General features: G+C 33.2%; 1 protein-coding gene across 2 annotated transcripts in view; it reads right to left on the reverse strand.

The window, feature by feature from the left end:
• LOC127519114 (E3 ubiquitin-protein ligase SH3RF3-like) overlaps nt 1-12,500 on the reverse strand; it is a 114,549-nt gene that overhangs the window by 35,526 nt on the left and 66,523 nt on the right. For both annotated transcript variants that reach the window (XM_051906575.1, XM_051906573.1), the window contains exons 2-3: nt 7,672-7,947; nt 737-832 (exon numbers count right to left, since the gene is read on the reverse strand). In XM_051906575.1, coding sequence (XP_051762535.1) covers nt 737-832; nt 7,672-7,947 — 372 coding nt within the window. The remainder of the gene's footprint in view (nt 1-736; nt 833-7,671; nt 7,948-12,500) is intronic.

Consider the following 12,500-nt stretch of genomic DNA (forward strand, 5'->3'; position numbering starts at 1 on the left):
TTATATTATTTAGTACATCTAGTCAAAAAATATATGAATAATATATATATTATTAAATAATTATTTTATAAATATTAGATATTTATTTATTATTATTAATATACAGTATATATATGTTTTTGTGACAATCAAGTATATATATATATATATATATATATATATACATATATATGAAAGTACTTAATTGTCACAAAAGCAACATCATGATACAAAAAAAAACAATTATTCCTAACAATAGGCTTCATATTTTTTACACATTTTTTCTTTTGATTGATGATTGACAGAGCTCAAATAATCATATCCCAACATTCCCTGCAGCACAATGAACACATGAAACAGCACTGAGAAGTTACACTCGGATCAGAACAATGTGAATGAGGGGAAGGAGCTCGATGACATCATTTCCATCATTAAAGCACGAGCGTGATCGAGCCACATCCCAGCGTGAGCGCACGAGGACAGATTTTAAATGAGCTGAAAGGAGAAAAGAAAGATAAACATAATTTATTTTCCCATTTTCATCTGGTGATGGCGAGGGCAGAAGGGATCGAGTTCCCTGCGCTCGGGCACGTTCCAATCAATCAGCCGGAAATCACATGAATCATGAGCCAAATGAGGAAAATTCAGCCGACGAGTTTGAGAAGGAATGAAAAACAATTAACTCCCGCCTGTAATCGCCACAAGAACATTCATTTCTCCTGATGCATATTTAAAAGACAGGCTTTAATACACTTACCTCAACGTATAGGATAGGAAAAATCCCAATCTTATCTCCCAGCATGCCTTCTGCCCAGTTATCGTCCACTCTTCGTATCACGGTCAGGATCTCGTCCTGTGAGAGAGGAAACGCACAGTAAACACATGCGGAAAACTCTCCTTGTGTTTACTCTTGCATTGTGGAAATGTGTTGAAGAGATAAATCACATCCTTATATAAAGTCACATTCAATTTTCATATTTACAGCCGAATGAGAAATGAAATGGAATATGTGAACGGAAAGATCATCTCCCAGCATCCATCACAACACCTGCCCTACAGCACAGGGATATCATCAGTGTAATCTCACTGCTGTGGAAGCTGTTTCCACCACATAAGAAAAAATTAATTATCACATAAAAAGTCAAAATTATGACATACTAAATCTTAATTATGACAAGTCACAATTATGAGATAAAAGTTGAAATTATGACAACTAAATCCTAATTATGACAAGTCATAATTACGAGGTTAAAAAGTCAAAATTATGACATACCAGGTCCTAATTATCAGATAAAAGTAAAAAAAGGATGTCATAATTATGATTAAAATGAGATTGTGATTATGAGATGTCAAAATTATGACGTCAATTATGAGATAGTATGTCATAATAATATTAACTTTTTAAGTCATTTATGAGCTAAAAAGTTTAAATTATGACATACTAAGTCCTAATTATGAGATAATTTTGACTTATGACTTCATAATTATGAGATAAGTCAAAATTATGACTTCATAATTATAAGTCAAAATTATGACATAGTCATTTATGAGATAAGTCAAAATTATGACATACTAAGTCCTAATTATGAGATAATTTTGACTTATGACTTCATAATTATGAGATAAGTCAAAATTATGACTTCATAATTATGAGATAAAAGTCAAAATTATGACATACTAAGTCCTAATTATGAGATAAGTCAAATTTATGACATACTAAGTCCTAATTATGAGAAGTCAAATTTATGACTTCATAATTATAAGTCAAAATTATGACATAGTCATTTATGAGATAAGTCAAAATTATGACATACTAAGTCCTAATTATGAGATAATTTTGACTTATGACTTCATAATTATGAGATAAGTCAAAATTATGACTTCATAATTATGAGATAAAAGTCAAAATTATGACATACTAAGTCCTAATTATGAGATAAGTCAAATTTATGACATACTAAGTCCTAATTATGAGAAGTCAAATTTATGACTTCATAATTATGATAAGTCAAAATTATGACATAGTCATTTATGAGATAAGTCAAAATTATGGCATACTAAGTCCTAATTATGAGATCATTTTGACTTATGACTTCATAATTATGAGATAAGTCAAAATTATGACATACTAAGTCCTAATTATGAGATAAGTCAAAATTATGACATACTAAGTCCTAATTATGAGATAAGTCAAAATTATGACATACTAAGTCCTAATTATGAGATAAGTCAAAATTATGACATACTAAGTCCTAATTATGAGATAAGTCAAAATTATGACTTCATAATTATGATAAGTCAAAATTATGACATAGTCATTTATGAGATAAGTCAAAATTATGGCATACTAAGTCCTAATTATGAGATCATTTTGACTTATGACTTCATAATTATGAGATAAGTCAAAATTATGACATACTAAGTCCTAATTATGAGATAAGTCAAAATTATGACATACTAAGTCCTAATTATGAGATAAGTCAAAATTATGACATACTAAGTCCTAATTATGAGATAAGTCAAAATTATGACATACTAAGTCCTAATTATGAGATAAGTCAAAATTATGACTTCATAATTATGATAAGTCAAAATTATGACAATCATTTATGAGATAAGTCAAAATTATGACATACTAAGTCCTAATTATGAGATAAGTCATAATTATGACATATTAAGTCCTAATTATGAGATAAGTTAAAATTATGACTTCATAATTATGAGATAAAAGTCAAAATTATGACATAGTCATTTATGAGATAAAAGGATGAAATTATATCAGCATTTACTGTTTGATTAGAGGCTCAAAGAAATATATACTAACAGAAAATCTCACCTAAAAATACTATGGATGTCAATGGGAACCAAACTGTTTAGTTTTCAACATTCTTCAAAATATCTCCTTTTGTATTCAGCAGAGGAAAGACTGTCACAATTTTGTATTTATTGTTGACTTGAAGTTATCTTTACAGAATCTGACATCAAAAATAAACCCACCCTGAGAAACATTCAATGGAGTAAAAAGTGTGACAACTAGCCCCGGTCTCTCCCAGCACTGAGAACCATTAAACGCAGATTTAATATCAGTGTAAAACAAATTAACTCTTTTAAACTTTAATTGACAGCTATTATATGTATATCCAAATATACAGAGACTCAAATAAACACTTTATACACTAACAGAAAACCTCAAATGACATTATAAACATTAACAATGAATTTCTGTAAAGCTCAATTCAGTTCAAAGTTGAATTCATGAATCAAACTACCAATGACTGAATGTCACACACATTAATGCTTCAGTATCTGTATCTCTATGAATTGAACTGATCATACAGAAGCCAAAGCAACTGACCTTATATAAAGAACTCATTTGATTCAATTCATATCAAGTTTCAAACAGCAGAAGCTTCCTGAACTCAGACGAGACTCAATCAAGTGTCTATGAATGACTGTTTTAGCATTCAGATCCTCGTCGGTCGCTCCAGCGCATCTTCCGACCGTCGTTCTTCTCCATGAAAGGCGTCTCTGGTCCGGACGCTCTGGTTTTCAGGACACATCTTTCCGTTTCCGTCTCGGCTGACTCCTGGAGTACAGAGGCTGTTTGTAAAGCATTGAGACGTCTAAAGCCACAGAACAAACACTGCAGCTGCGCGGCTGACAGCAGACGTGAGGAACATACAGGAGGGAGAATGAACGGAGGAGAAGATGACTTTTATTTCACTTATATGCATTTAAAGTGAGAGTTCACCCACAAATCATCATTCTGTCACCATTTACTCGTTACAAACCTGTATGACTTTCCTCCTTCTGAGGAACATCAGAGAAGATATTTCAAAAAAAATTTTGTCCATACAATAAAAGTCAGTGGGGATCAAAGGAAATATGGCTAAAATCTTATTTCACAATAGCAATTTTTAAATTTATTAATTTAGCAGATGCTTTTATCCAAAGTGATTTGTGTCAGAGGATTATATATATATATATATATATATATATATATATATATATATATATATATATATACACACACACACACACACACACACACACATTGTACTATTAGAGTTTTTGTTAATATTTTGAATTAGTTTTTTGTACATTTTCTTATTTTCTGTTTTAATTTTAATTTTAGTTAAAGTTTTAGTAATTTTGTTGTGCTTTTGGCATTTTTATTGGGTTTATTGATTTTAAAATGTGTCTATATATTGTATATATGTCTATATATGTCTATATATATATATATATATATATATATATATATATATATATATATATATATATATAAATATAAAAGTGTTATAGTTTTAGTTTATTTAGTTGTAGTTATTTTAGTATTTCACTTTAAATGAAACTTTCAATTTTGTATATTTTATTTTATTTTGGTTAATGTTTATTTTATATTAAATGAATAACCCTGAAATATATATATATATATATATATATATATATATATATATATATATATATATATATATCAATTAATCCTTATTTTAAATGAATAACCCTGATTTTATATTATATATATATATATATATATATATATATAAAGATAGCAATTAATGCTTATTTTGAATTAAATTAATTTCAGTTTAAAAAAAATTATATATATATATATATATATATATATATATATATATATATATAACTGAAGAACACACACACACACAAGATAGTAAAATATCTAGCAAAAACTAATAGTAGCCTAATATAAAAAATATTTGTAAAAAATCCCAAGCAATTATTGACGTAAACAGTCAGTGACAAAATAAGAAGAAAAAAAAAAAAAGGACAAATAAATACAATGAACAAAGACATACAAATGCAATAACCAGTGATTTAAATAGGCATATCCAACAATAATATTGAAGAAATTGAAAAGGTAATGAGATAAAATATTGTATCTTAACATATTCTCAAAAATATCTTTTGACTGACACTTTACATCATCACGCTCGGTCCTACACCATCTTCTTTTGTGTTTTAAAGAAAGACTAAAGAAAGTCATACAGGTTTGAATGACATGAGGGAGAGAAAATGACAAAAGGACAGAATAATCATTTATCAAAACATCTCACAAAGGCACACAGCCATTCAAAACAGCATAATGCATACAGGTAGATAAGACACAACATAAGCAGCTGATTGTGCTTTCCTGAAGTCAAACAGTTGATCATATAGTGCTAGCAACACCAGACTCATGGGTTTGATTCCCAGGCAATGCATGAACTGCATTTAAGGCAGATATTTTTTAATCAATGCAAGTCGCTTATATAAATGCATTTGTCAAATGCATACATGTAAAACGAACACAGAAACAGTTCAGAAGGAATCTGGTTTCAGACCACCATCGAAGGCGTCCTGATGTCTCCTGCTCCTGATACACGAGAGGACAGACATGAGGAAGAGCAGGTGAGAGAGAGATACAGAATCACAGCTGTATTTACCCATCATTCACTGCGGCCAGATGAAAAGAGCTCTTAAACCTCGCTGATGATCCACAGATGATCTTCAAAACACACAGCGCCCAGTGATCTGTCATCCTTTACAACCCGAGTCTTCATATTTTTTCATCTTGACAGTATGAATATTCTGATAAACATCTGCTTTTGTGTTTCACAAGAGGAATAAAGTCATAGAGTGACATGAGAGTGAATTAAAGATGACAAAATTATCATGTTCGGGTGAAATTTTGCTTTAATGCTGTACAATCTAATATCACACACACATACGTTCAATGTCTCACACAGCAAAAAAATGTTCTTCCTCAGTATTTTTGTCTTGTTTTCCAGCACAAATATCTAAACATTCTTAAATCAAAAAACATTTACAAAATGACTGAAGATATTTAGTCTTATTTTCTGAAAAAAAGTATCAAAATTAAGTGAGTTTTTGGTTAAAATAAGAACAAATATCTGCCAATGAGGTCAGAAAAATAAACTTGTAAGCAAAAACTCACTTAATTTTGATACTTTTCCTCAGAAAACAAGATATAGCTGCAAGCAGCAATTATCGGGGTTCAAGCGCTTTAAGGTCTTTAAGCATATGCATAAAAAGGAATAATGTTTTATTTAGCAAGCCTGTAACCATCTCGATCATAGAAGGAAAAGACCATTTACAGCCAATACAGGCAATTTACTATAGGACATTTATGGTTTATAAAGCTTTTAACAACCAAAAACCCAGAACTAGTTCACCAAAGTTGTTTTTATAAACAATCTCCAATATTTAACGAACGACTCGATGGACAGCGGTGGTCCTAGAGTCAAAGTTGCTCAGAATGAGGAGTTCTGCCATGATATAAGACAACATGGTGAATGAAGTACGTCCAGATTACATTCATACTATATAGAACATACTTTTTAGTGGTTGTAAAGTAATTACTTATTCACAATAACCCGTTTTTCATACAAATCAGTTCAGTGAATGATTCAATGACTCAATCACTTGATTCATTTCTGAATAAAGCACCGGTTTTGAACAAATCATTTGAATAAATGATTCAATGATTCACTCATAAAGATGGCATATCTCTGAACCTTCAGAAAGAGTCGTAGTAAAATCAATAAATGAAATATTTTAATAAATATTTACATTTTTAAAACAACTTGCTCAATGTAGATTACACAGCTTTTTCTTGAACACTGAAATTACAGCACTGTTCATGTGCAAGCAGCAATTATCGGGGTTCAAGCTTATTTATTTCACATTTATGGTTTATAAAGCTTTTTAACAACCAAAAACCCAGAACTAGTTCACCAAAGTTGTTTTTTTATAAATAATCTCCAATATTTAACGAACGTTTCGATGGACAGCGGCGGTCCTAGAGTCAAAGTTGCTCATAATGAGGAGTTCTACCATGTGGTACGACAGTCATGGGTGTGTGCGAAAAATTGCGCGATACAGGATCCTTTATGCACTTGAAAAATGCGAACGCGCAGCCCAGTGGCCAATTTCTTTCGAATTTCTCACAGGCCTCTAGGGCCGTGAGTCAAACAGGCCCAGCGAGTTTTGTTTCGAATGGCCTCGACTAACCTTGTCTGACAGCAGCTCAAATTTCATTGGCCAACGGTGGTCATGTTTTTTGAGATACGTCAGAGTCCTCATAGACAATCATGGCACCTCGGATGAAGACACTGCATGTCAATTGTCAAGTCGATCGGACTAACGATGAAGTAGTTATAGCCATTTTCATGTCTTTTTTCCTGTTATAGCGCCACCAAGAGGCCAGTCGCCGCATCCTTTTTCATGCGACCACAGAATGAGCTCTTACACACGTGTTCCAAATTTGGTGAAAATATCTCATTCTGTTCAAGAATTATAGCCATTTTAGTAAAAATGGCTCCGCCCACTTTGAACGTTTTGGCGACCCTTATTCGTGAATCGAAATTTCAACTTTTGTTTTGATAACTATTGACAATCAGACTCCAGAGAAGTAATCATGGAGTAATGATGCTGAAAATTCAGCTTTGATCAGTGGAATAAATTATATTTTACTATATATTCACATGGAAAACTGCTGTTTTATATTGTATTATTATTTCATAATTTTTACTGTATTTTTGATTAAATAAATGCGACCGTGGAGAGCAGAAGAGACTTCTTTCTGTACGAGTCATTACAAAACTCATCACTATCTCTTTATTCAGACAGTGATTTAACTGTACCAGCATCTGACAGAAGCGTTCATACCTTAGTGAAGGTCAGGCAGTCTTTGTCCTGGTCTTTGTCTTTGACCTCAAAGTCGTACAGCGCTTTCCCCTGCGGAGGCGTCTGTGACAGCGGTCGGATGCACTGGATGTAACTGGCCGGCAGGAAGCCATGACTGCCGTTCAACTCGCCGTGGAACCAGTTCTCGTCCACCTTCCGCCGCAGGATGATGATGTCGCCTTTGTTGAACTTCAGGTCACCTGGTTCTTTGCCCTCATAGCTGTAAAGGGCTTTTCCACACGGCAGCTGAGGAACGTTCTAGAAGAAAAACAAGACACTGAGGTCAGGAACGTGATGTACTGATGGACCAGAAGCTTCAAGCGCTTCAACGCTGGTAGGTCACGTGATAAATTACAACATGGTGAATGAAGTATGTCCAGATTACATTCATAATATATATAACATACTTTTTAGCGGTTGTAAAGTAAGTACCCGCTTTTCAAACAAATCAGTTCAGTGAATGATTCAATGACTCAATCACTTGATTCATTTCTAAATAAAGAATCAGCTTTGAACAAATCGTTTGAATAAATGATTCAATGATTCACTCATAAAGATGGTGTACCTCTGAACATTCAGAAAGAGTCGTAGTAAAATCAATAAATGAAATATGAAATATTTTGATAAATTATATTTAAATATTTTTCAACAACCTGCTCAATGTAGATTACACAGCTCTGTCTTGAACACTGATATGACTGAAATTACAGCACTGTTCATGTCTTCTTGTTTCAATGAGTTAAATGACTGAGTGCAGCTGTAAAGAACAATTACAGTGATCTAAACTAATTCACAGACTGAGCCACTTGTATGTAATTATAAGCTCTTGATACAGAATAATATGAAGACTTGTGCTAATCAGTGTAATATTTATATTAGATATGATTCATGTTCAGTCAGGCGGGTGCAGGAATGGAGTGCTTGAGCAAACAAATGAATATGATTTGCTGATTCTTTTGAAGAAAGACTCTTCTAGTGATGGTTTAGTCCTCTGACAGTAAGTGATGCCAAAACAGGAGACTAGTTAACCCTTGTGTGTCCTTATGGACATTTTTGTGTTTATGCCAAATGCATAAATGTTGGCACAAGTGTGTATTTTTATTGGAATTTTACTGTCACCCCCATTTCCTTTAATAAATCTATTTTACACTAGTAACACAAAATAGTTCCTCTCAGGACCTGAAGGACAAAAATGTCCCCATTGAAACCCATTAAATCTGCAATTTTTATTCCCAGGACCATTTATACTATAAAATGATGCAGTCTTTGTTAATAGGCTTTCATTCTGTTGGGAAGGCTTCAAAATTAAATTTTTCTTACTATTTTTGCTGGTAGGGACTACAACAAGCTTCTTCCCAGGTTGGTGACATGACTAACCCTAAAATTTACATAAACCCCGCCCCTGAGAACACACAACAAAGGGGGTGTGGCCATGTTGAGCTGCTTTAGAGAAGAGGAAGAGTTGTTGTAGAGTGTTGTTGACATGCCGTCATTTTACACTAGACTGCTTCACAAACGAGGGTCAATTCAATGCTGGATTTGCACAAAAGATTAACATGACGGCACATGCTAGTGGATGAGCTGAATCAACATAAATTTATCCACTAACCATTCAGAAACGTCTAAAAGTTGTAACTTCTTCCTGAGTCTCTCCATCAGTGTCGACTCCGGTTTGAACAATGTAAGGCTGAACACCGTTACTGACAATCCTCATTTTGGCTGCGTGAGATTCTCCAGCTTTGTTGTTGTTGAGCGACCGAAGCATGAGCTGTTAAAACTCCGCCCTCTTCTGGAAAAGGGGGCGGGAGCAGCAGCTCATTTGCATTTAAAGGGACACACACAAAAACGGCGTACAAAAAGGAGATTTCAAAGTTGTAAATAAAACAATGATTACTGGAGTAATAAAATTAAAAAATGGTGACCTTTTATCTCATAATTCTGATTTTTTTTTGCAATTGTGAGTTTATATCTTGCAATTCTGACTTTTTTTTTGTCTAAATTGTGAGATATAAACCTGCAATTGTGAGGAAAAAAGTCAAAATTGTGAGATAAAAATTTGCAATACCTTTTTTATTTTTTATTCTGTGGTGGAAATAAGCTTCCATAGTTACTTGCCATTTCTTTTAAACTATTATTTATTCTATTATTTGTGAAATTTACTAGTAATTTCTGAGTGAAAATGATTAAAAGTAAATCCTACACCAAAGTTTTTCAACTCATACCTCAGCTTCTGTTTTATATATATATATATTGTGACAGTATTCAACAAACACTAAACTGGTGTTGAATGCATGGATTAACATGTTTCATTTTATTACAAAGAAGCAGTTTAATAAGCGCCGGCCCACTGCTGAAAACAGACACAATTACATCTGAATTAAAGCTCTGAATGAACATCAAACGACTGAGTTTTTAATGAAATCAAACTCTCCGAGGGCTTTTCTTTCCTCAAGCCGCCTGGAACGCCACATCCAGACGGGATTAACCGCACATGTGCTTCTGGCTCTCTGGAGTCTATAAAATAAATAAATAAAGACTCCAGTGCAGCTTATTTCATTCAGCATAATCAATTTACAAGCTTATTTGAGCTCCCGCAACACTGAAAGCGTTTTAACGGGGTTACGGCTTCGTGACTGTGATTTCCTCCGACTTAAACCGATGCGCGGGATCTGAAAGCGCCGAGGAGGAGCGCTTCAACACATTATATGAGAGAAGAACTCCTCATTAGGGCTGACAGAGATACTGTTTATACAGTTTGCATTGGACTGGCTGGTCACTTTAGGTTAAAAAAAAAAAAATCCTGTCACATCAAACCTGTTAAGACGCCTGTTATTAAAACACTCATAATACCCATCTGTCCATCACATCAGCTCTCTGTACTGTGTCTTAAACTCTGAACCAAAAGACAAAACACAGATGCATTAAAATATCACGTTGCTTTTATTTTCTTGCCCTTTGACCTCTGCACTACAGCGTCCCGCAGCTGCTGTACTTCAACACGCGGCTCTCTGTGTCTGTGGAAACACATCTGATCGACTGAGGATCTGTAGTTTGGCTCATGCCTCCTTAAACACACTAAATAAAGGACTGTGTCAGTGCAAACAGGTTCAGTTACACCTGTGAAGTGAGTTAAAACTCATCTGGGAAACATCTGCATGTGTAAGTGACTGTAAGACTGGAATATGATGATTCAGTCACTGTGAAGAAACTCACACACATCATATTATACTACTCCATGTGAGTTTTTTTTTTTTTTTTCTCTTAAATATATATAAATAAAATCACTTTGGATGCCAAGGTCATGGGTCTGATTTCCAGAGAGTGCATTAACTAACATGAACTGAAAAAATGTATAGCTTGAATGCAATGTAAATCATGTCGGGTAACAGCATCTGCCAAATGCATAAATGACATAATTCTCTGGAAATCAAAGCCATGACCTTGGAGTTGCTATATTGCCATGATCTACTGTTTGAGCAACAGGAATGCTATACTATAAATATGTATAGAATGCATACTTAATAAATGTAAATAATTTTTACATATATGGGTCAATGATGTGACGGGTCATTTTTTGTCCAAAGGCCTTAATAATGATAAAAAACAAAGAACTGACATCCAAAGTATGTAAGGTAGTACAACTAGATCACTTTTAGTGTTTTAATTATATTTTTCTACATATAAAGGTATTTTAAAGATTTTGAAGTGTCAAATGGTCATTCGGTTTAACCGTCCAAAGGCCAATACAGCCATTTCATTTGTGATTAAAATATCTTAAAGTGTAATAAATGTATATAATTTTTTTATTCTGGCATGATTTTATAACATCATATATCAACATAGTGCAAAATGGTATTAAAATTATGTGTAGAAGTCTTTGCTTTGTTATGAGAAAAAATGTCCGGAAAAATTAATTTTATTGATGTCATTTGGAGTAACCGATATAAAGGGACCATTTTGAATCAAGTCATGTGACAGGATGTGACATCATTCAGACACCTGCAAAGGACCACATGGTCATGAATCAAACTAACTAACTCTCTCTTATCTATTTGAAAAATTCATGTTTTCACTTGTTCATACACATGTCCCGAAACATCAGGTCATTCGGTACAACCGCTATAAAACATGGAAAATGTTGTAATATTTTAAAAACTTGTACTAAATATAAAATTTTTGATTGTCCTTTTGCTAGCTAGCTAGATATCAGCCTGTTAGCATTGTTCGAAAATATCGTCATATGGTATAACCAAAAGTGTCATTCGGTAAAACCGAAATTTTGGTTAAACCAAATGACTTTTTTGGTGACAAATTTTGTCCATCTTGTAAAAAAAATGACAAAAGCAGTGTTAATTGATTATAAAAACCACAATCACATTGTTAACACTTAATAAAACTTCTAAATTAATTATATACATTTTATAGTACATTTTTCAATTGTAGTCTTCTAAAAAGGCATCTGAAATAAAAAAAAAAACTATGTGCAATGTAGTGTTGTCAAAAATATAGATTTTCCGATACATATAGCGTTTCCAATACTCATTTTCCACAGAACAGATACACTATAACTCCTCTTTCTATCTCTCATCTCTACGACAGTGAGTCGACACACAAACCACCTCATTTCATTCGCTCCAGATGAATATCGTTGATGCTACAGGGCTATCGGCGTGGGATTGCGTGTATTGCACATAATTTTACTCATTCATGCAGATTTTGTGCTCACACCCAAGCATAAACCGCCTCGTAGTAAGGGCTTGTATCTTTTTCACTGCTTATAGCGCTTAAACAGTCAAAAACACACAAAATAA

The sequence above is a fragment of the Ctenopharyngodon idella genome, chromosome 9 (assembly GCF_019924925.1).
Source record: "Ctenopharyngodon idella isolate HZGC_01 chromosome 9, HZGC01, whole genome shotgun sequence".
Lineage (NCBI taxonomy): Eukaryota > Metazoa > Chordata > Actinopteri > Cypriniformes > Xenocyprididae > Ctenopharyngodon > Ctenopharyngodon idella.